The sequence below is a fragment of the Melozone crissalis genome, unplaced genomic scaffold (genome assembly GCF_028551555.1).
Source record: "Melozone crissalis strain CALT ecotype California unplaced genomic scaffold, PUWL_Pcris_2 ptg000063l_1, whole genome shotgun sequence".
NCBI lineage: Eukaryota > Metazoa > Chordata > Aves > Passeriformes > Passerellidae > Melozone > Melozone crissalis.
Window position 1 is genome coordinate 14,104,798 of NW_026535841.1, and position 25,210 is coordinate 14,130,007.

Genomic DNA, 25,210 nt, shown 5'->3' on the forward strand with positions numbered 1-25,210 from the left:
CTGGCTGCGCAGGTTGCGGACCCTGCACCCTTTGCGTACCCGGGGCGGTCCGTGCGGTCCCTGGCTGCGCAGGTCGCGTACCCTACGCGCTTTCCGCGGTCCCAGGTGGCCGCGCACCGGGACAGGCCCTCCCGCTCCAGGGCTGCTCCTCGGCAATTCGGGGCGTCCCCCGGCTGTGGGGAGCGCCTCGCAGGGCTGGCATGTCCCCTGTCCCTGGGGGAGCCGCGGGGAGCGATCTGTGCAGACGCTGCTGGAGCGGGGGCAGGGGCCTGCCCGTCCCGCCGCTCATGGCCGCACAGGCTGAGGGGCCGCACGGGCCGAGGCTGGGCGCTCTTTGGGGCGCTAATTATCTCATTAGCCTCTTGTGCCGCTTCTGTGCCTGGCTTCGGCTGGCTAGAACCTCACAGATCACCCTACATGCTAGAAGAAGTTTTGCTGCTGCTGCTGTGTTAAGCGTAGCAACATTGTATGGTCTTACAGAGTCCCAGAGAAAGGGATTTAAAAGAGCCCCTGGATCTGCGTTTGGAAACTGTTCCTGCACCCAGAGTAAAAGATCTTTCAGTGAGCACAGCCCTGGGATGATCCCTGCCCAGTGAATCTAGGACATCTAAGGCGTCTCTTTCTGATCTAGATATTACGTTTCCCATTGTGTGTGATTAACCCTGCAGAACATTAATCCTACCTGACTTTTCGCTGTCCGTTTCTCCTCCTCGGTTCCCGTCTCGTGGGTCTCCAGCATCCACGTTCTGCTCCAAACCACTTCACCAGCGTCCAGGGATTTCCAAGTTCTTTTTTCTTCCCTTTTTCTTCTTTCTTTTCCCTGGGATTTTCCAGCTCGCAGCTGCTGTTTCTTCAGAGAGGTCCAAACCTCCACAGGTGTCCCCACACCAGGGCACCCCTCACTGCTGGCTCTTGGCTTTGTGTTTGCTCTGCCAAGGCCAGGGTTGAGGCGCCCCAGACGGTGTTCTTTGTTCAGACTCAGATGTTTATTATTTCTTATCTACATTACAAGTCCTGAGTTCTACAGCATTCTAGTAACAAGCTACAAAATGGCCAACTATCTTTCTCTACAAGGTCTTTTAAGGCTAAACTATCCAATTAAGAAATGACACCTAAATTGTTTTCACTTTTAACCCAATAACTAATCCCTTGTGTCCCGCACTGCGGACTTTTCTGTCCAATTACACAAAACCACCCAGACCCATGGAGAAGAAGGTGAAGAAGAAGGACCAGCCTCCGCCCTAAAACCTCCATCTTGCTCTACATATATTGTTAGATTCTAAACCCTTAAACTCTGAGTTTTCCACCCTGTGATATTACACACTTCTAATCAAACTCCACACACACAATCCCAGTTCTATCATTCCATTTTGGAAGCCTTCTCCATGGCCTCAGGTCAAATACTCTTGTGGGTTTGTGCCTTTCAGCACAGAAAGTTTAAAATTCTCAGCATCCAGTAATCCAACACCTAGACTGACATTTTTATAGCTACAATTAATGTCCATTTTCAGTTCCCTAATTTAGCACCTTTCTTGTCTGCTGACAAGAACATTTGATGCAGCAAGAAGAGAATCTGAAAAATTAGCTGCTGTCTTGTCAGATATTAGTTATTCCCCTGATCCGGCCTTGATGTTTATCCCTCCCTCTTTGAGTTTTCTTAATTATTTCTGTCTTGTATTAATTCTCACATAACTCCCTGGATGTAAGCTTTATGGTTTAGAATCTCAACTGCTCATTCAATTAATGGGCTTGCTTAATGTGCTTAAACTTTCCAGAGACGCTCGTGACACATTATGAGCGAGGGAAAAAAGATTCCAAGTCTGCTCCATCTCATTTGTGGTACTCCTGAGCCTGAAGTCCATTTTAAGCTCTTTATCAGATTATCTAGATTTATTATTTTTATATTCTTGTGTTCATTAAGCATTTATGTGGAGGAGTATTCTCTCCAGAAGAGGGACTGTGTTTCCTTTGCCCCATCCCTCATCACCTGGCTCTGTAAATGAGCAATTGTAGTTTCAGTACATTGAAAAGGATCTGAGAGGCTGAATTGAATATGGCAAATATGGAAGGACAGATCTTTTACTTCATATCTGAAAACTGGGTATTTTTTTAGCAAAACAAAGCATCTGCCAGAGGTTCTCTCTATTTTTCCTTGGCTCAGTAACTCCTAATCCCTGTTAATATCTGAAAAGATTTGAGGTTGGTTTGCAGAGGGAACCCAGCCTGTGTCTCAGCCTATTCCCCCCTGAAGCCTACATGAGTTATCTCAGTAATTCCAGGAAAGCAGAATTTAAACACGGGCTCAGCCACGCTCCCTCTGTGCCAGAGCCTTGGACAGGTGACACAGAGCAGCCCTGACAGGAGAACAAAGTGCATTCCAGGGACACAGCCACATCTCATCAGCTGTGGGCTTCAAAGATTAAAACCACTCTGAAACCATGGGCTCTGTGGGAAATGAGCTCCTCTCTGTCTACAAGGCAGAATGCAAACCAGATAAAGATAAAATACATGTACACATGCAGGTATGTAACTCATTTTATATGTATATAAACATGAATATTGTACATGAATAATATACATGAGTGTTATACATGGCTGGGTGTTTGTGTATCTAAAACTACACTGTTTGTATAGCTAAAACCACACACACACATATTTATAAATATATTAGAAACCCCTCCCTGACAAAGGAGTCCTGTCTTCCAGGATGCAGATTGAATTAGTTGCTACATCATGGTTTTATATAAATGAGATCTGTGCTCAGGACCTTCACTTTGTGCCAGAAGATCCCTGGAGCCAAGAGGGCAGATGAGTTGTAGTACACAGCCCACACGCTGCTTTTAGCAGAGATTTCATGGAATGCCACGGAGCAACTATGAATACATTTTGTTAAAACAATTACTGAGAAGTCCTAAAAAATAATGCTTCTGCTGCACTTCTGCTCATGAGCCATAAGGGGATCTTTGTCTTTCAGCATTACAGTGCTCAAGGAAAAGGGAAAAGATTCTGGTTTATGGTTCTGAGTCAGTCTTTTTCTTACTAACATATGGCCCCATTTTTCCTGGTTCTTTAAGCAAGTTGTAAACATAAACGTTGATGCACATGGAGTTTGATTCATGAAGGGTTTAATTTGCCTAATATAAAAGATTCACACAGGTTATATAACATCATTAAATTATTTTTGTAGTTTGAGTAGTATCCTTTGAGGAAAGCACAACTCTTTCCCTGGGGTCCATTTATCACTGTTTGCTTCTAATTAGAGAACTGGAAATGCAATATGCATGACTTAGATTTGCAGTGTTGTCTTAGCCCTCATGTATCATCCTCGTTCTTCCTCAGGAACTTTTATTTATTTCCTAATTTTTTATATAATTTTTTTAAGGTTTCTGAGAGCTGTGACTCCATCTTTGTTAATGGCAAGGAGATGAAGAGCAAAGTGGACACCATAGTGAATTTCACGTACCAGCATTTCACCACGCAGCTGGAGGTGACGGTCTGGGTGCCGCGGCTGCCGCTGCAGATCGAGATCTCCGACACCGAGCTCAGCCAGATCAAGGGCTGGAGGATCCCTGTCACCTCCAACAAAAGGTGGGTATGTCCCCAGCATGTGCCTGGGGCTCTGCTCTTACAGCTCAGCCATTTGAGAAGGAGCATTTCAAAATTGCTGTCAGCTTTGCAGTCTGCCCCAGCCTTCACTCAAACACCGGACAGTTTAAAAGGCAGAGCTTTGCCTGGAGCATTAATCAATCCCACACAATCTCAGGACATTGGATCACACATTCCTGAGGAAAAGCACCTGGACATCTCCTGTAGGTGTAACACAGCCCTGTGTGTGTATGTGTGAGACATTCAGCACTGCCAGACCTCAGTTCTGTCTGCTGGGACAAATAACAGGGCCAAGGAAGAGTTCAGGTGTCACTGTCTTGGACCAGGTGACCCAGGTCTCTTCCAACCCAAACCCTCTGTGATTCCATGGCTTTGGGTGGTTGTTGAGTCTGTGCAGACCTGGCTGCTGTATTACTTAGCAACTCTGAATTAAATAAGAAACAATTCCTACTGAAGACCATGTTCCACCAGGAAGAAGTGGACAGGGAAAAAGGAGGGCAGAGACAGTGGGGCTTCTGAGCTCTGATCCCATCATTCCCTACTGGAAATGCCCATTCTGTAATAACCATCATTTGCAAGATAGAACTTCCTGTGTTGGTGGATTTCAGGTGAAATTGGAAAATATTAATGGGGAAAAGGCGTGCCACCAGCTCAGATTTATCGCCCAGTGAAAAAGCCCTGCTGGCAGCAGCAAGGGGAGTGCTGAACTCTGTGGCAGCCCCAGCTAAAGCTCACCAGTGCCCAGGAGAACACCTCAGCTGCTGAGGAGCCTGGAGAGCCCAGACAGCAGTGGAGGAGAACTAAGGAGAACTACCCAACACTTCATAGGGGCACAGAACTAAGGGAATAGCACACAACTTGCAGGGTGGTCAGATCATGATCTCCAGAGAAGGGCAATGACTGACCTCTTGATTCTGTGCGTATTTTTTGGCTATGACAGAGGAGGTGGTGAGAATCTGGCACAAGAGAAGTTGCAGTGTTTGCTTCAGTGACAAAGGCAGGAAGAGCTGTGCCGGGTGAGGAATGAGTGGATTTAAGCTGACTGCTTAAATCTTCACTGAACTCCCTCTCCTGCCTGTGCTGTCCCAGCCCTGAGGCACAGATCCTGCTGAAAGCAGTGGGATTTTGCTGAGCACACAGCTGCAGGATTAGGCTGGTGTTTATTGCAGGAGCAGACATTCAGCCATGCTTAGCAGTCGTGGGCATTCTCAAGTTAAACCCATTACAGGCAGCGCTGGAAATTTCCCCCCTGGTGTCTCCTCCTGATTTATTTGGCCAGCTGAAATAAAGAGAATGGTCTGAGAGTCTGCTCTGCTTGCAAGCTGGCAGGCTTTGCAGAGTTTTGGTGCAAAGCATTTGCTGCTGCTTGGATTGCTCTGGAGCTGCTGGCCCACGTCCTGCAGGCATTTTCCAAAGTGTGGACACTGAGCCATCCCCCTGGAAGGTCCATGCCCACGTGAGCAGCAAAGGTTTCAACAGGAAACAAATGATCTCTCCTTTTATTGACCATTCATGGGGATTTTTAACTTTGCAGGGCTATTCTGGATCAATAGTTCAGAGCCAGCATTAGTTGTGCTCACGCTGACATTTACTTTGCACATAAGGTTTTTACATTTCCTTTATTTTTAGATTTGGATGGTTTTTACCTGAGATTTATTGGCTTTTCATTTTGGCTCTTTTTTATTATTATGACTTTTCTCTTTACTTTTTAATCTGCTTATACTTCCACCTCCTATGTGTTTCCCAAAACCCTAAACATGGGGGAGTTTATATGAGTTTTTTGGTGATAAGCTGAAGCACTCAAGACATTTGGACTGCAGTCAGGAGCTGTGGGTTTGAGAGTGAGCAGAGTGCTTTTATCTTTGCAAAAACCCCAAATCCAAGCATTTCCCAGCAGGTGAAGCCATAGCATTGTATTGTTTCAAGTTCGCCTTCATGTGAGAGCCAATATTGGCAATTTGCACGAGGTTTTTGATATCTGTCCTTGAAGGAAACCCAAGGATTCTTTCCAAAGTCGCTCACAACAGGCTTAGGCAGCCTTGGACTTAGCCCAAAAATAAACTGAGACTGTGTCACTGTTCTGGTCATGGCAGGATTGCAGTGTGGCTCCTGGTAGCTCACCTCACCACAAACAAAACAATTTCCCTCTTTGCTCCTGTCCTGCAGGGCTGGTGTCCTCACACCACTGCTTGTGCTCTCAGCAGGAACTGCACATTGCTGTAAAGTTATTCATCAACATTCAGCAGGTAAAATGATGGAATATTTTACAGGGATTGTGCAGAGACACTTCAGCAACCTCCAGAGGTTCTTTCATCTCCTCTGGCTGCGCCAGGGCCTCGTTCCCACCCCCACAGCGTGGCTGCCTGGGCCAGATGGCAAAATAGAGCTGGGTTTACAATAATCTTAAACGTGTTTATTGGTGCTGTTAGCAAAAGAAACGTTTGTGCATCAGCATAGCTGTTCTTCTTCTCATACAGCTGCTCTCCTTCAGACCTCAGAGAGTTTATGTGCCCCAGATCACATCTCTTCTTCCCAGGGATGGCTCTCCAGCCAGAAAAATGTCTTGCTGCTCCCCGTAAACCCTGCCATGTTTGTAATTGTAAAATACATGTGATTACAGACATGTTTGCCTCCCTGACTCCTTGAATGATTTCCAAAGAGCCATGAAGAAAGCAGGGTCTTTAAAAACTTTTACAAATGCCCCCTGCACAGTCTGAACTGCTGCAGGAGCAGGAACTTGTCAGAGAACAGAAAGGAAAAGACAGGCTGCTTTTATGCCAAAAACTGGGAAAAAAACCTAATTCCTCTCCCCTGTGTCAGAGCAGCAATACAATTTACCAGATCTCCTGCAAATATATGGCAAATTTTAATATTATCAGGAGGAGAACTTCATCTCTGGTGAGTGCTGCTGCAGACAGGAGGAGCCTCCCTGGGCAGGTGAAATTCAGCTCCACCATCAGCTCCTGAGTGGTGCCTGAGCCAGCACAGGCTGCACAGCCCCCCAGCCTCAGCAAACAGCAGGTGTATATTTAAATTAAAGTCAAATATTAGAGTGTAGGAGAGGTCCAGGCAGACTCTGCTAGTCTAACAAGAACATTTATTTCTATTCCTCATGCATCTGCAAAATAATTACCTTCTTCTTGAGGTTCCTGCACCAGCTCTGTGCACACATATTTACATGGCATGAGTGGCTTCAGCTTGCATTAATAGGAATTGCATGGCTAAAGTCCCACAGAACAAGCTGGCAATTTAATTTCAGTAAATATTTGCAGCTGGGATAGGACATTGTTTTCAGGAGGCTCCCAACACCACCAGCACAGGCTTCACTTCAGGCAGGGTTTATTGAGCTCTGCTTTGGTCCTGTCCAGTTCTGGAGACAAAAGCAGGAAAGCTGGCCTGGGTTAAAAGCAGGATAGAAGAAACTGCTTCAGTTAAACCCTCAGAAATAAAGCTGTGAAATTAAGAGACACTGGATTCAAACCATCCCACTGGTGGGTAACAGCATCTGCACAAAGCTGGAACATGCTGTAAATTTGCTCCTTTGGTTAATTGACTTTAATGTCCTTTGGAGATAAGGCCTTGGAGATTTTTGTTAATAGGTAGGCTGTATTTTCAAGATCTGTGAAAGTACCAAATTACATTTCTTCTTGAACTGTGAGTGGAGTTATGTGCAGCTTTATTTCTGTGGCTTCCAGTAAATCAGCTTCTAGTGGTTTGTAATTTGTATCTGAGATAGGGATGTTGGAAATGTTTTTTAAATATACGACTCTTTGTAATGAGTATTTCAAATCCAAACCCAGCAAAACTGATTTCTTTGGGGTTGTTGTTTTTTTTAAACAGAAAATTAGTGTCTGGCCCAAGAATGTGATGCCTGGTTGGAGAGGGGTGCAGATTAAAAGAGACACACTTCAACTGCTCAGAGACAAGGTCTGTAATGTGGAGCTGACAGATCACTGATTAGATCAGTGCTTGCAGGCACCCTTGGAACAGGCTGCTGCTTCAGCTCAGCTCCCTGGCAGAGCCTTTCCTCTGTGAAATGTAAATTAAATGTAATTCTGGCAACCTTGGCTCGCTCCAGAAAAGCACAAAACCTTCCAAGCAAGTTTGCCAAGCAGCAAGAAATAGGCTAAGGAGGACTCTGAGAGATTTTCAGAGATGACCAAGGGAAAAAAAGCACAATATGCAGCAATAGCTTATGTTCACCAGGACTTGTCTTGAGCAGAAAATGAGCTTCCTGCTTAATGAAGGATTTTAAGCTTACTGAAAACACTTTAATGAGGAGTTTAAAGGGAACTGTGCAATTCACTGGATCTCAAACACTGACTTACTGCCTAAATCTTGATTTTGTGGTTTTATAGTGGAAAAATTATATCCTTTGTTAAAAAACAAAACAAAACCAGAAAGAACTTGAGTTGAGACCTGGCAAAGCAGACTTGCAAAGCTTGTACTGAAAATTCAGACACCTCCCTCTCTGCACTGAAAGAACATGCCTTGCTCATCCCAGGCTTTGGAGAGGCTTTTCTGGTGCTCCACATTTGTCTGCCACAGAAAACATGTTTCTGAGCAGAAGTATATCAACATCTCTGAATGTTTTTGTGCTGAAATGGAGCCTTTGCATTTAGGATACCCCAGGGAATGGGCTGGACTTGAATCATCGTTTTGTTGTGGTAAATGCTGGCTGCCCCCACGGTCCCAGTGCTGGAAATAAGGACAGGAGTGCTCCCTCTGTGCCCCTGAGCAGCAGTCCTCCCCTCTGGTCATTCCACAGCTCATATATATCAGCTGGGGCTGGAAGAGAATTCCCTCCAGTTGTTTGGAATAGATTTCCTCTTGGACAACCCAGCAGTGCAAAGTTTTAAACAGTGAAAGTAGAAATAAACAAGGACATAAATAAAGATAACAGCAACCCATCGGATCTGAATAAAACATCGACTCACAGAATTGTTTGGGTTGAAGGAAACCTTACAGATTATCTTGTTCCAGGCCCTGCCCCGGGCAGGACAAACAGGAGCAGGAAGGGAGTGTTGTACATGATGCTGGGGTGGGGGTTGGATATGTGAACATCTCCTGCCAGCCACACCACGCTGCCTCTGCTCTCCTTTCCCATAACAAGGCTGGTTCTCATCAGTTCTGTGCTCTTTTGCCCCACATCCCACAAATGCTCCTCGCCTGAACAGCTTTAGCACGTTTTTCTGCAGTTCTGCACAGGCACTAATGGTACTGCCTGTATTATTGAGAGAGGGTCAGATCCCCAAATCCCAGAGCTGAGCTTGGTCCTGCCAAAGTCTGAGATTGCTCAGAGCTGGGTTATGGCCTGGCTGAGCTGGAGAGGGTCAGAACACAGGAATAAATTGAAAATGGAACATTAAGGAGTTCATGAATTTGTTTACAGCATGGATGGATGTGGACCACAGAAGCCCAATGAACATTCCCCTTCTAGAACTTTCTTTGTGGCTGTTCTGCCAGCTGTGAGCTGACTTCAGACTGACACCAGTGCTGGCAAGGAGAGAACAACTGAAAGTTTCCCTGAAATACCCAGCTAGTCAAACTCTCTAAGACTAATTTCTTTGGGAAATAGAAATCCTTTTTTGTAGCCTTGCCCCTAACAATTCCACTGTTATTCAATGATGTTTCACTCAGCAAGTAATGATGGACACTTGTTTTATATACACAAAACCAAAAGGCACCACAGACCATTTACTTGAGGCTGAATGTAAATATTCAGCTAACAAGTGATGCATTGAAAATGTATTTCCAGTGGATTAGGTTCTGTAACACTGGGACTTTCAGTCATTTTGAAGAGCACAAGGGTTTTTCTTAGATATGTTTTCAGCTTACTGGCTGCCAGCTTTGTCATAAAACAATTTATAACAAAAGCAATTCTGTTTTATAATAGTTTTTCATAGCTGCTATTTCAAAGGAGGAGATAAAGGGACACAGTAACCACAAAACTACCTCCTGCAATACTTTGAAAAATGAGAGACTTATCCTGTATTTCCCACCCTTGATATAGAGGTGGCTTCAGGCTCAATAAATACAGGAGGGAGGGAAATTATTTCTGAGCAATGAATCCACAGCATGGGGGCATAATGAGTAAAAGTGTGACCACCCACTGCTTAATACCTGACTTGGAAGAGATAAGAGGATCCATGTGTTTGTGCCAGGCAACGAACAAGAGAAAAAAAATATTAAATATTGGTGGTAAACTGGGTCTTCAAGCAGGTCTTCAAAAGTCTGTGAGGTGTGACAGCAGTGCTATCATGTACAAATCACTGTGATGCCTTCTCTGAGCTCCAGGGAAAGCAGTTTTATTTCACAGGTTCTATTTTGAAAGCGGACAGATAGAAAATGTGGAAGTGTGTCCAATGCTGCAGGTGTCCTGCACGGTGTAATCTGAGTCACCCTGCCTTGAGGGGGAGCCCAAATGTTTTGTTAAGAGCAGCTAAAGATTTTTTTGTGACAGAGCATTTTGAAAACTTCTTAGCTGATAGCATATTGCTAAAGTTAGACAGCTGTTCTAGCCAGTCACTGAAAGCACACCTACACCTGCTGCACACATTGCTGCCTTGTCTGCTTTCTGTTAACAGTACACAATACTTCATCATTAAGCTTAAAACCTTCAACTATCTTAAGAAGTCTTAAAGTCTATCTTAAGCAGTCTTAAAGTCTGTCTATTTTTCTGCAGTCTTGAAGTCTATCTTAGCCTAAAACTCAAGCTGATGTTTTATGTCCTTGCTTGTTATCCCACTGTAACTTTTTCTGCCTTCAGACCTTGCAGCTGCAGCTAGCTCTGAGTCTCTCTGCTCTGCCTGGCTCTAAGCTTTTCCAGCTTTGTGGGAATCACTTCCCTTTGCCACGTCCCCCAGAGGAGGTGCAGCTGGAGCTCTGCAGGGCTGGGGGGTCTGACCAGGCTGGCTGTGTTCACAGGCCCACGCGGGACAGCGAGGATGAGGAGGATGACGAGAAGAAGGGCAAAGGCTGCACCCTGCAGTACCAGCACGCCCTGGTGAGGGTCCTGACGCAGTTCGTGGCCGAGTCCTCGGAGCTGGGGGGCCACCTGACCTACCTGCTGGGCTCGGAGTGGCAGTTTGACATCACGGACCTGGTGGCCGATTTCATGAAGGTGGAGGAGCCCAAGGTGGCCAAGCTGCAGGAGGGCCGGGTGCTGGCTGGGCGAGAGCAAGGCATCACCACGGTGCAGGTACAGCCCCTGCAGCCCACAGGGGGCTCAGCCTCACACACCTGGGCTGGCAGGGCTCGGGGCTGGGGTGGGAAAGTCACTGATTGCAGGGCAAAAATAATAAAAAACAGGAAGCTGGAAAAATGGGCGTGCTAAATGGAAAGGGAAGTTTGAGCGGGATTCATTGTGGCTGTTTGTCACTTGCATAGAATGCCCTTAGGTGAAGCTTTTGGAGGGATTTGTCCATCTTAGTGTGACTGGAACGCAGGGGGATTTCCCTGGCTGGTGAAAGAGGGGACATGAGGCACACAGCCAGCTCCTTCTCACTTCACTGGGACCATGTGAGCATAACTGTGGGGAAATTGTACCAAATATCTACGTGCACCGTTACATCCTTGAACATATCTGAAAAATTAGTTCTTTTATGTTCACAAAACCGATCACAAACCATGGACACAAAAATAATCTTCAGATGCCTTTTGGGGTGTTCATGTTCCCCACTTAACCTCTGTCCAAATTCATGCACCTTCCTTAATCAAAATAAATGAATGGAAGCCCTGGGGCTCTTCTCAGGGGCTGCAAACACCTGCAATGTTCTGCTCACACTCTGGAGTCAACACAGGGATTTTAGGGCTCAGCTCCCTTCAATCTGAGATAAATGGAATAGAGAGGTCAAGGGATTTCTGCCCTTAAAATGTCTCTTCCTCTCCAGTGACCCTAAAAGAGCAGGGAGCTCCAGAACAGGGAGCTGTGCTGCAGGTTTCTCGTGTTGGATTAGACAAATCACACCTCAACTATTCTGGGCTCAAAGCAGCTGTTTCTGTCACCAGGATAAAGATGAGTCTCTTTCTGAGCATGCTGGAAACAAGGTCTTAGAGCAACTGGCAGGAGTGTTTTGGCATTGAAAAATGCAGGCAGGCACCCAGTGGGATTTCCAAAGTTCTTTTGCAAGTCTCACTTTCATTTCATTCAGGTCCTGTGCCCCTAGAAAGGCAACAGGCCAAGTTCCCATCAGCCAGGCTTTGAGCACTTATTTATCCCCTCACTGAGTTTCAGTGTTAATCAGTGTCCTACACTCTGTCCTGGCCTGCACTGCATTAACAGGGAGTTTTATAGACCCCACAAAAATGACTTTCAAAAGACCCCAAAGATCCATTTAATTAATTCTATATCATATATATTTTTGTCAAGATCAAGCTGCATTTTTGAAGTGATTTGTTGTTTTAATAAATTATTTTTCAGATAAAGTAATTTAGCAGCAAATGAGTGTAATATCTTGGGGGAAACATCAGCTCTGGCTTAGACATGGAAATGACAAACCCAGGATTAATGTGGTGTGCTGGTCAGAGGCCAGCCTGGCTTTGAAACACTTCATTGCTGTTTCATGCAGGGCTTTTCCTCTCTCCTGCCAGGTGCTGTCCCCTCTCTCGGATTCCATCCTGGCAGAGAAGACAGTGATAGTTCTGGACGACAGGGTGACCATTGCTGACCTGGGGGTGCAGCTGGTGTCAGGCCTGTCCGTGTCCTTTCAGAGCAGCAAAGGGAACAAGAGAGCCATCCTTGCCACCACCTCTGCCCACGACATCCTGCGCACTCCCAAACAGGTACACCCCAAAAACGCATCATTTCATTTCATGCTCCCTCTGCTCTGGCAGAGGAATTTGCTGTACATTTTAGGCAGCAAATATAATGAATATATGGCTGTGAAAAGCAGTAGAAAAGGCTGTTCATCTTCCTGACCCCTGCACAGTGACCCCTGCACTCTCTTCCCAGGGCAGCTCACAGCACAGGGAAAGGGATGCACAGTGCCAAACAAACATGGATGTGCCACAAAAATCTCCTTTTCTGTGGGGAAATGCAGCCTAGCTGTGCAAGCAGGGCTGGAATGCCAGTCCTTAATTGTCTCACAAAGGCAGCTCAGCCAAAACGACCTCTGGCTGCAGGTGCAGAAGTTTTCATGACCTGCAGTGCTGAAAACTGATGAGTTTGTGCTTACTTTGAACCATATAATTTGAGGAATTAAATAGCTTTTAATGAGACCACAGAACAAATTCTGGATGTGGTTTTTAATAGATTCCATAGAACTGAGGTTATACATCAGTGCAGAAAGTGTAACTATATTTTTTGCACTAGCAATTCGCAGCAAGAAGACAAATTGGTTTGGTCAAACATAAAAATGGTGTTTTTTATGAGTGTTTCTACAGTTCCCAGGAAAGACCACAATCCCTTTTGCATATTGCAAGTCCTGCACATTTGAAAGCATGACAGAAATATAAAGTACTGCACTGAGATGTGTTCTCCTCCCAGTTTGTTCCATGGGCTGGATGGGCTCGCTGGCCCGACACATTCCAGCCCTGCTCATTGCATTCCACGAGGCCCTGGAACTGCAGCATTAGAGAAATTCCCCATTATGGTCCTTTACAAACCTAATTGACCGTGCTGTTGGAAATATGATTATTTTCATCATAAGGCTCCGGCACTCAAAAGAAGCTTCTCTCTTCAGACTGAGAAAAAAGAATCGTCAATTGTTTTTTTCCAGCATTTTTATTAAATTTACATGAGTGTTTCTTTGATAGTTCCTGAAGGTGAGGTAAATGCCTCAGTGGTCTAAAGAACACGAGCCTGCAAGAAAATGAGCAGCAGAGTAGACATTTCCATTTTCTTTAAAAAAACAAACCAAAAACAAACCCTGAAGTTAAATCTGTATTCTTTTCAGACTTTAACAACAGTGTCTGATTTGTGCTCTCTCTCTCACCTGTTTTCCCCCATCCTGTCCCACCAGGAGGCTGTGGTGAGTGCTTGGGTTCTGTTCAGCGACGGGGCGGTGACGCCCTTGGACATCTACGACTCCAAGGACTTCTCCATGGCCATCACCTCCCTGGATGAGATGGTGGTGTCCTCACACCAGAGCCTGCAGTCCCTCTGGCCCGTGGTGGTGGCAGAAGGGGACGGGCACGGGCCCCTGATCAAAATTGAGATGGTGATCAGCGAGCCCTGCCAGAAGACCAAGCGCAAGAGCGTTCTGGCCATGGGGAAAGGAAACGTCAAAGTGAAGTTTGGTCAGAAGGATTCGGACCAGAAAGGGAGCACCAACGACATCGATGATGTGGAGAAAGATTTTAAAAGCCATGCCAGCAATGCCATAGAGAAAGCTGCAGAGCAAGAGAGGACAGCACAAGACTGGTCCAAAAACCACGAGGACGTGTCCGGTCCTGAGGACAATGCAAACAAAAGCACAACTTTCATCTCTCCCATTGATCAGGAGTCCCTGGAGGATGGCCAGCTTCCAAACAACCCAACTGCCTTCACAGGTTTCCCTGCCCAGGTAGAAATACCAGGAGAAAGCAATCCCAGTGACCTCTCATTGACTTCCAGAGGATTGACAGACCTGGAGATTGGCATGTACGCTCTGCTCTGTGTTTTCTGCTTGGCAATCTTGGTGTTTCTGATTAACTGCGTGGCGTTTGCTTGGAAGTACAGGCACAAAAGGTTTGCTGTGAGTGAGCAAGGCAACATCCCCCATTCCCATGACTGGGTCTGGCTTGGAAATGAGGTGGAGCTCCTGGAAAACCCAGTGGACATTTCGCTCCCATCGGAGGAGTGCACTACCATGATTGACAGAGGGATGCAGTTTGAAGAAAGCAACTTTCTCCTTAATGGGAGCTCTCAGAAGACTCTTCATAATCATATCCTCAGATCTTCTGAGTACCTTTGTGAAAAAGAAGTTAAAAGTGAACCTATAAATCCTTCTGGGCCAAAGCAGAAGCGAGTAAAGTTCACTTCATATACAACAATACTGCCAGAGGATGGAGGCCCCTACACCAACTCAATTCTATTTGACAGTGATGATAATATTAAATGGGTATGCCAAGATATGAATCTTGGTGATTCCAAGGAACTTAGGGACTATATGGAAAGACTGCAAGACAATATGTAAAACTACTTTCTTATGTTTGTAATCACCTTTATGCCTTCTGTTTATGGATGGTGGAGCAGTCAGTCCAGTCAGCAATAGGAACAAGACAGCCCAACCCTGGAGGTCCTGAGATGATAACCTGATGGCAGAGAGCAGGTCCAAGAGGCTGGCTGAGTTAATCCTGTTTCACCACAAACCAGGATGTGCCCCTAAAGCAGCTCCCTGTAGGTGTTGGAGGTGTCACACACGATGGCTGTTGCTGTGTACTGCCTGGTTCTAGCAAAACGCTGATCCACCTGCGCTCAGACTCAGAGGAGACTCCATTTGTTGGTCATCTCTCATGAGAAATGGTCAATGAGAAAAGAAAGGGATGTTTGTTTGCATTGATTTTTTCTAGTCGTCGTCCTTTGTAAAGCACAGTGGACATTTCTTGCTCACAGCCTGAGAGGAGGCTCATGGAAAAAGGGATTGGAATGAATCTCATTTTATTGCCTATGTGCAATGCAGCCAAGTAGTCTTATTATTTTTTACAGATATAAAAAACCCCATGTGGTTAATTTCTTCTTATATTGTTTGTGAATTTTATTTGACTTAGGGAACATTAAATATTTTCTTTGAAGGGGTTCGGGTTTTTTTTTGGTTGTACCAAAGTGTAGTACAGTAATATTTATAATGATTTGATCTGCTTCAGCCCCCAGAGATACCTCCTTCATCACTGATTATCTTCCTCCTTTCCATATGGGTTGTTAGTATTTGAAACATAGAAAGGAATTAGAACTCTTACTGGGAAAGGGTTGTGTCTTCTTACAGGGAACTGTAAATATAATAATAAACCCTGGAAAATAAAAATCAAGGAGTAGCCCTGGGTTCACTTTTGTCATTGCTAATATGAAAAAATAACCTGTAAAAACACCCAGCACATACTTCAAAGGGAAATACTTTGCTGAAACAGTAGCTTGGCTGACAATACCTGTTATTACCTGAGTGGGAAAGTCAAATGTGGCACTGGAATGCATAAAGTGGGAAGGAAAATTTCCTAGGAAATAAGCAAAGCTTGGAGTCACTGTTTCTCTGTGCTAATGAATCCACTGGGGGTAGAGTTCAGCAGGCCAGAGAAGTTCATGCTCAGCAGCCTTGTCTAAACATCCCTGGCCATGAAGCCATTAAAGAGAAAAACTTTACACCATTTTCATTAAAAAGGGAAGAAAAGACACATTGGGACTGCAGCCACACAAGGGACTATCCAATTTTATCAAGGAAAACAAAGCTGCCATTTCATATGCATCACATCTATTTTTTTACTGAAGGATGGCTGAGATAAATTAAAAATTACAGTGAGGAAAAACCTGAATCTACAGAATACTCAAACCCCCCAAACAAATCACATGTTCTTGTGATGGATCCTGTGCAATAACCGCAAGAGCCAAATTCCAACTGCCTTACATACTGGAGTTCCCATCCTTTAGGCAGATCAAAGCAAGATTTGAATTTATATATAAACCAGAAAATTGTAGGAAATTCTGCATTTGGGTCCTAACCACAACTGGGAACATATTTAATGTAACTGCTGCAAAATACAGGAATTTTAACACTGAGACTAGAAGTGAGGACACCAGGCTTATATAAGTGATTATAGACTTGCTTTTGCTGGCACTGAACTGCACAGGGAGGAGATGGCATCTGTTATAATCTAATTTTGAGGAGAGAAAATAATAGAGCACAGATATGCTTCTGTTTCATAAGGGATGCAGCTCTTGTGCGTCAGATGAAGTCTTGGGTTGTTTAACAAATGTTCTCTCCCCTTTCAGTGATCCAGGAAATAAGGAAAGATGAATTCCTACAATGATCCTTATCACTAACAACATAAAAACCCTTTTTAGAATCTAACTTCTCTTTCCAATGCATTATTTGGCCCAACCGGAGAGCAGAACAAAAAAAATCCCTATTTACTATTGTTTGCACAATATACTGACCCAAACTGACCACAGATTGATTGACTCTTGAAATCAGAGCAACCAAGCTCTGCTGGCAGGTGCAGAGGGCAAAGCGCCCAAAGAGCAAAGCCTCCCTCAGCCAGCGGGGCCGTGGCCTCAGGGAGAGCTGTTTCCTCATGGAAGTGTTTCCTTCCACTCCCTCTGAGGCTCTGTCTCCTCATGGGAACCTTTCCTTCCACTCCCACTGAGGCTCCACTTCCTCATGGGAACCTTTCCTTCCACTCCCACTGAGGCTCCTCATGGAAACCTTTCCTTCCAGCCCTGCTTTGGGTTCCATTTCCTCATGGAAACCTTTCCTTCCACTCCTGCTTTGGGTTCCATTTCCTCATGGGAACCTTTCCTTCCAGCCCTGCTTTGGGTTCCATTTCCTCATGGGAACCTTTCCTTCCAGCCCTGCTTTGGGTTCCATTTCCTCATGGAAACCTTTCCTTCCAGCCCTGCTTTGGGTTCCATTTCCTCATGGGAACCTTTCCTTCCACTCCTGCTTTGGGTTCCATTTCCTCATGGGAACCTTTCCTTCCACTCCTGCTTTGGGTTCCGTTTCCTCATGGAAACCTTTCCTTCCAGACCTGCTTTGGGTTCCATTTCCTCATGGAAACCTTTCCTTCCAGCCCTGCTTTGGGTTCCGTTTCCTTATGGAAACCTTTCCTTCCAGCCCTGCCGAGGCTCCATCTCAGCTGGAGACTGTCCCTTGGAGGATCCCAAAGTTCAGGGGCTCCCTGCTGACACCCCAGGGCGTCCCTGATGCCCAGTCCCTGGCTGTCCCTCGTGCCTGGGCAGTCAGGGAGGGGCCAGAGCCACCAGGGGACACCTCTGGCCTTTCCAGAACTTTCCTGGTGCTCCTGGGTGTGGCTGACCCCAAACCCATTGGGGCAGGAGGTCACAGGTGACCCTCAGTGTTCCAGGTGCCACTGAGGGTCAGCTCCTCAGGGAGGTTTGGGCAGCTCCGTGGCTGAATTTGGGCTGGTTTTAGAGCCACAGGGGTGGTGTCCTCCTCTGCCCTAGCTAAATGACAATTCCTGCCCATCAGGAGGAGCACAGCTGCTGCTGGGAACCAGTTAAACACTGGAACTGGGAACCAGTTAAACCATGGAACAGAGAACCAGTTAAACACTGGAACTGGGAACCAGTTAAAAAATGGAACTGGGAACCAGTTAAACACTGGAACTGGGAACCAGTTAAACCATGGAACAGAGAACCAGTTAAAAAATGGAACTGGGAACCAGTTAAACCATGGAACAGAGAACCAGTTAAAAAATGGAACTGGGAACCAGTTAAACACTGGAACTGGGGACAGCTGTCCCCAAAAAGACCCCAGTCCTCAAATCTTGCAATAGGGGGACAAAAAGAAAGGTCTGCAGGTTCATAAATTTTCTTTTTCTTTTCCATCACATGTCATCACATGAAAGCTCTTACATGGAAAATGGCAATACAACCATGGAAAAAAAGCAATACAGAAAAAGAGAGAAGAAGTGGGAAGAGAGAACTCTCTATTTTCAGTAAAACTGGGATAACACCAATAAAGTGGAGTTATTTTATCCTGGTTTGAGCCTTTATGCTACTTCTCGTAAGATGAAAGGAAAATCTATTCAACATGAATGTATCTGATGCAAAACAGTTCTGAGTTGATCAGTTCCTTTTAAATTAAGTATCTAAATTTTAATTTCAAAATTATGGCACTCTATAAATTTAAGTAAATTAAATTTTAAATTATTTTAAACTCCTCCTCCCCCCCAGTTTTCCCACTCACCTAAATATTTTTCAGTGTTGCTGTTAAATACAATATTTTATTTATGGAATATATAATATTCCACTTTGCTGTTAACTGAACAGCATTTACACATTGATGAAAGAGTCTCTGCTTTTGAGAGAACAAAGCAATGGTAGCCAAGTGATCAAAAGGCACAAAATGTATGTATGTAAGTACGTGTGCAGGAAAGTAGAATTGTCTGCAAATAGGAGCAGATGAATTAGAATGCTGCTTCAGTAGGTGCCTAGGGAAGCAATACCTGTGATTCGAAAATACCAAACCAACGCAAACTCTGACTGCTGGGGGTGCACAGAGGGCTTTGCTGCCCTCAGGGTGTGTGAGAACATCCCGCAGGAGAGCCCAGAGCAGCCCTGGGGGCACAGAGGGGTTAACGGGACATGCAGAGCAGCCCTGGGGGCACAGAGGGGTTAATGGGACATGCAGAGCAGCCCTGGGGGCACAGAGGGGTTAACGGGACATGCAGAGCAGCTCTGGGGGCACAGAGGGGTTAACGGGACATGCAGAGCAGCCCTGGGGGCACAGAGGGGTTAACGGGACACGCAGAGCAGCCCTGGGGGCACAGAGGGGTTAACGGGACATGCAGAGCAGCCCTAGGGGCACAGAGGGGTTAATGGCACACGGGGAGCTGCAAACTTTGAAAACAAAGCTGGTGGCAGCCCCCAGCCCTGCCAGGGCAGCAGGGACAGGGTGTGCACAGGACAGGGAAGGGAGAGCTGCCAGTTCCCATGGGCAGAACCTTTTGTTTCCTTCGCCCACAGTGCCCAGCCAGGGCTCCCTGTGCCCCTTCCCCATTCTTAGGGTCCCTGCCAGCTCTTGGGGCTCCCTGTGCCCCTTCCCCATTCTTAGGGACCCCTTAAGGACCCTGTCCAATTCCTGGGGCTCCCTGTGCCCCTTCCCCACCCCATAGGGACCTTTGGGGCTCCCTGTGTCCCTTCTCCATCCCTTAGAGACCCTGCCCCACTCTTGGGGCTCCCTGTGCCCTTCCCCACCCTTAGGGACCCCTTAGGGACCCTGCCCCACTCTTGGTGCCCCTTCCCCACCCTTAGGGACCCCTTAGGGACCCTGCCCCACTCTCGCCCCCCTGTCCAACCCCCCCACGTTCATGTTTGGAGCTGCTGGTCCTTCACTCATCCTGGGGAATGTACAAGCAGACCTTACAGCCATAGACAGTGCAAAGAGTCCATCAGAGAATGGAGAGACCCTTGTCTGGCGAGGTGGGGTGAAAACCCCCCCAAGGAAATGCAGATTTTTCCTAGCAGATGTGCTCTTCTATGGATTATAAATCATGTGCACTACATTGAAATACACGGGAGTGTATTGTGAACTGCATACATTAACTGCTGAATGATAACACTGGAAATGTATATACATCACACCCCAGATATTTATACAATATAATAAGTCTTAGATGTATAACATAATGAATTCTGTACAAAATAAACTGTAAGTTAAGACAATGAAACAGAACTTTTATATCTGTGTAATTTGTATGCTGATTAAGTTATTCAAGCTTCAGTTTTCATCTTTTAATGTGCCCTTTAAAAAAATACTTATTTTCTATAGGCAGATGTCTGAAATAAAGACTTGAGTCTTCAGAAGAGAAGCAAATGAAAGACTGAAAGAAACAGATTTTGCTGGAGAAATAAAAATAATGTTCATGTGGTTGTTTTTTTTTTAAAAACCATTTGTGTTGGTGCTGGTCAGGGTGAGCTGCTGGCTGGGCTGAGGGTGATGCGCCCCTGCCAGGTGAGCAGAACCAGCAGGGAGGATTTCTCATTTCCCCTTCCCCAGGTGTTTCCTTCCCCAAAGCAGCACAAACCCCTCTCCAAAGCTGCACAAATCCCTGCATTACCCAGCCCAGGGTTTGTCCCCTGCCCCAGGAGTGAGCCTCCCACATGAGCAGAGTCTTGCAAACACTTTCAGATTTAAAGGAAAGAGGCACAAACCAAACGTGTCCTTGAGCTCTCCAGTGGGAACCACCACAGAAGTTGGATTCAGCCCTCTGAATCCTCTGAAGCTCCCTTTACACTCCAAGAGCCTCGAAATTCTTGAGTGACCACTGAGCTCCTCATGGGAGCTGCAGGAAAGCATCTGGCTAATGCTAAAAAAGGGAATTTGAGCCTCAGGATTTTGCTGCAGGGGTTGGAAATTCTGGCAGAGCCAGAAACCCAGAGCCCCCTGAAGGCTCAGGAGCTGGGGCTGCTCCAGGGAATCAGCCCCAGGATGCTCCTGCATCCCCCTGCTGCTCTCAGCTGCTCACACCTGGGGTCTGGCTGTCCCACTAATGGCAGCAATTTAACATCACCTGGATGATTTAATGAGCACCATTGTAATTTCTAATGCATTGAAATGTGGGTTTGTATGAAGTCAATTGGACAAATGGATTGAAAAGTGTGATTTAGGAAGTGCCTCAGAGAACCAGCTCTGTGCTGTGCTTTGGGCACAGATTCCACTTGGTCCCTCTTGGTGTTCCAAACCCTGAAATAATAAATGGATTTTATAAATGACATTTTTGTATCCTGGCAGTTTGGCCATTACTGGGACACCCATCCCTCAGCAGCATCTGCATTCCTTTTCCTGTCCCAGAGCCCCGCCTGGGCAGGTTCTGCAGCGTTGGTCACTGGGGGAACAGAATTGAGCTGTCTCATTGAGAGGCAGCTGGCTTCAGAAATAAAGTGAGCTGGGGATGTTTGAGACCTGTTGTGCAGCTCTCAGAGGGCAGCATGCTCCCAAACCCTGTATGTATCAGCATCAGAGCATCAGGATTTCTAAAGCAGTGCAGATGAAGGCTTGTCTCCTTCCTCCTGATAATCTTGGGTTAGTCTATTTAAAAAACAATGGGATCTGATGGTACAAAACCCAAATAAGCAGCTTAGGATTTAGTGGAAATGAAGAATGGATATTTTTAATCCTCCAATTTAAACCTGTGGTAGGCAGAGCAGAATGCACACTTTATACCACGGAATTATCTGTAGGGATTTTTTTTTTTAATCAGGAGGGTCCTACAGCACCCAAATCCCTTTAACAAATCCTGTGAGTGGGGAGCAGGTTAAACCTCCCTGTGACATATTCTAGAGCACCCAAATCCCTTTAGGGAATCCTGAGAGTAGGGAGCAGGTTAAACCTTTCTGAGACATCTCCTACAGCACCCAAATCCCTTTAGGGAATCCTGTGAGTGGGGAGCAGGTTAAATCATCCTGTGACATATTCTACAGCACCCATAAATCCGTTTAACAAATCCTGAGATTGGGGAGCAGGTTAAACCTCCCTGAACACCCCCAGGTAAGGTCCCCCAGAGCATCCCCAACGTTGGGTGGCCTGTGCTGCCCATCAGGTGGCACAGCTTGGATCAGGGTTTGGATCAGGCACTGCAGCAAGAGGCTCTCAGAGCAAGGACAGACCCCTGGCACTCCCTTTGTGCCCACCCTGAGCAGCACTCACTTTGCAGCAGCAGCTTTGTTCTCTTTCCAGCAGAAAGGGCCTTTGTCCGTCCCCCTGCGTTAGGAAACACATGCTCTGTCATTTCCACAGCTTAGTGAGCCATCCAATACGAGCCAGTTCACTGGACAGAGAAACTCGAATGACAAACAAACTCCCATATTAGCAACAAATAATAAAACCCAAAGAAATGCTCTTGGCAGCAGCTTTTTAACAGCATCTCAGTGAATGTGTCTGTTGGTTTCAAAGCCATGCATCTGCCTCCTCCTCATGTGTTCTCTCTCTGCTGGAATGGGGACACCTCTCTAAAGGCTGGAAAAGCTGCTTAGCCCTGGAGAGAGAGAAAACATGAGGAGGAACACCTGGGGATCTGCTCCAGCCCTGGTGCCGCAGGGCCATTCCCTGGCCTGGGGGTGCCCCAGCACTGCAGCCCTGGCACGGGCAGGGGGCTCAGAGCTGCTCTGCTGAGCCCCAGGATCCCAGAGAAACCTTAGCAGGGTCTGTGGCCGCTGCAGGGCAGGGAGAGAGGGAAACGGAGCCAGGTTTGCCTCCTGTCTCTCAGCAAAAGAGGCAAAGGGCACTAATTGAAAGTGAGGAAAAATGAGGCAGTGACCAGCTGACCCTCAGGGACTGTGCAAGCATCAGAGCTGGGCTTTGGTGTCCCTAATGAACCAAACCCTGCACAGAGCCGAGGACTGGGGGTGACCCCAGCCACAGGAGGGAAAACATCATTACCTGAGCCTGGCAGCACCCCTGCCATCCACCCTGGCACTGGGGGTGGTTAACCCTGCTCAGGGGCTGTTTGTGCCCTCGTGCTGGGCCGGGAGCAGAACACAAATGGGATTTGTTCCTAAATCACCATCCCACAGCAACAGGCCACATTTAGGCCTGGATGGGGACAGGAGAACTGCTGGGAGCTGAGCACGGCCCTGAGGCCCAGCCCAGCACGGCCCTGAGCCCCGGCCCAGCACAGGCCTGAGGCCCAGCCCAGCACTGCCCATTTTGGGCCATTTGAGGGGTTTGGGGCAGCTGGGGGGTGAAGCTGGCAAGGTCCCACCCACATCTGGCCCTGCTCTGACCATGGAATGTCCCCTGGATGTCCCTCTCTCCTTGGGTGTATTTCAGGATAAATTAGAGGAGGTGAAGTGCACTGGGACTTTGGCACTCCTGTCTCACCTGGCCCTGGATATATCCAGTCCTGTATCCCTGTGCCACTGGCTGAGCTCCTGCTTTTCTGCTCCCCATTCTGAGGTGCCACCACATTCCCTGCACCCTGCAAAAGCTCAGCGGCATTTTTGCCATCATCTTCTTTTTGCACTTTTGTAGTTGAGCTAAACCCCCTTTCACTTTCCCTCTGCAGTTACTGTAAAAGGCACAGCAACTTTACTAATTTATTTGCAGAAACCATTGAAGATTCCATCTGCTGTGATCAAATCCCCTTAAGTAAAATATAAACTGCTGCTCCTCTGAATGTAAAGCCTAAATCAATAATGGACATGAAATCATCAAGTTTAATCTCAAACACAGCGAACCCAAGTAATCACTCTTCTTGATATAAAACTAATTCTGTTTGACAATAAAATACTACTAGTCTGTGCCATAAACCAATGGAACAAATAACTTTCTTAACCCTGACAGTTGCTGTCCAAAATCATTACATCTCCTCTCCCCAGCAATCAAGCATGTCACTGCAGGGAATTCTAGCTCAACTCCTTTCCACAAGCTGCTCCCATGCACTGGGAAACAATTGCTCTTTAAAAAGTGTGGGGCTGATTTGGCTTCTCCTCCTCCAGCTGGTCAAAAATGGGGTTTGCCAGGGCACAGGGCACAGGCAGCAAGGGAGAACTGCAGGGGACAGAATTCCATGAATTCCCTTCAGGGGAGAGAATTCCACTAATTCCCTTCAAGGGACAGAATTCCATGAATTCCCTTCAGGGGAGAGAATTCCACTAATTTCCTTGCTCAAGAGTCACTGAATACAGAATACAGTCACAGAATACAGTCACTGGATATATGTTATTATTAATTAACTCAGCATCACCAAAGCATTGCTGCACTGAGGAAGCTTCTCAAAACCAGGAATTTTTGATTTAAGATGCAAATATTCACCAGAGTCTCAATGATTTACCACTACAAGAGGTGCCCAACACGTTTTGGCTGTCACCTTTTGACCACTGGGTTATGGATAACCCATGGAGCCAGAAATCAGCTCAGGAAAAAGACCTGAAAGAACATCTGCAGGTCCTCTCCCCACTGCTCTTTGGCTCCCAGCTGCCACTGGAAATCACATGGAAATTATTTCAATTATTTCATGAATCTTCAAGTTCTGACACCACTTTCCATGCCTGTGATCCCATTTCAAACCTGGAGCTCCAGCACTTTCTGGGGCAGAGCAAAGTCTGGTTCCTTCCTTCCTTTGCTGCTGGCAGAGCATCCCTGTTGGGATCAGCACCAGGGAGATCTTTCAGCCGCCAGATGTTCAAAATTCTGCATTTCCAGCAGCTCTGCTCCCCTTCAGAGCTCACAGAGCTAATGCAGGGATGGGGATTTTCCTGTCCCACACAGCCCCTGCTCCTGGGGAGGGTTATTATTCTTACTCCACATAACAACAGCCAGGCCAAAGCTCAGAGCCTGATCCGTGTCAGAGGCACTGGGAGCCTGATCCTCTCTCTGCTGAAATCCTGGGCTGTGAACAGGAGCCAGGGGTTGGTCTCATCTTGTTCATGTCAAACCTTGGGGGTTTCCCCCCCTCCTTTCAATATTTCTGAACATTTAAACCCTCTCACAGTCCTTGATAACAGCTTGGCATCTCTGAAGCTGAGAAGTTTTAATATTCTGTGGGGTTTTTTTCCCCAGCACTTCTGTAATTTCAGGAAAAAAGGTATTTGATATGGTGGTTTTATAGTGAGAGGAGGAGCAGGAACATTTGCTATTGTGTGAGAAAAGACATTTCAAATAAGTGTTATAATTTTATAACTCTTTTTTTCCCCCCCTGTAACTATAACAGGAATGAATAGCTGTGAAACAGAATGGGCTTTGCTTTCTGCGCAGGTAGGATTTTTTAATTTCATTTTTCTCTCAGGCCTTGATATTTAAATTGGGGAAGATCTTAAAAATGGAACAACACTTGCAAATGTATTCAGAGTGATGGTTTGGATGTATAATTATAAAGATTCTGAAAGATAAAGAATTCAGTATTTTAACCAACGTGCCAGATTTTAAATGACAATTATAGCTTTCTGTGGTTCAAGAATCAACATGCTGTTTCTCTTCTGTTGGAGAAATATTCATCAGCACCACCATGG

General features: G+C 46.2%; 1 protein-coding gene across 1 annotated transcript in view; it reads left to right on the forward strand.

The window, feature by feature from the left end:
• Positions 1-15,377, forward strand: part of TMEM132B (transmembrane protein 132B) — a 210,209-nt gene extending 194,832 nt beyond the window's left edge. The window contains exons 6-9 of the mRNA XM_054289062.1: positions 3,383-3,588; positions 10,534-10,807; positions 12,199-12,390; positions 13,569-15,377. Of these exons, the coding sequence (XP_054145037.1) occupies positions 3,383-3,588; positions 10,534-10,807; positions 12,199-12,390; positions 13,569-14,723 (1,827 nt within the window). The 3' untranslated portion in view covers positions 14,724-15,377. The remainder of the gene's footprint in view (positions 1-3,382; positions 3,589-10,533; positions 10,808-12,198; positions 12,391-13,568) is intronic.
• Positions 15,378-25,210: the final 9,833 nt, after the last annotated feature.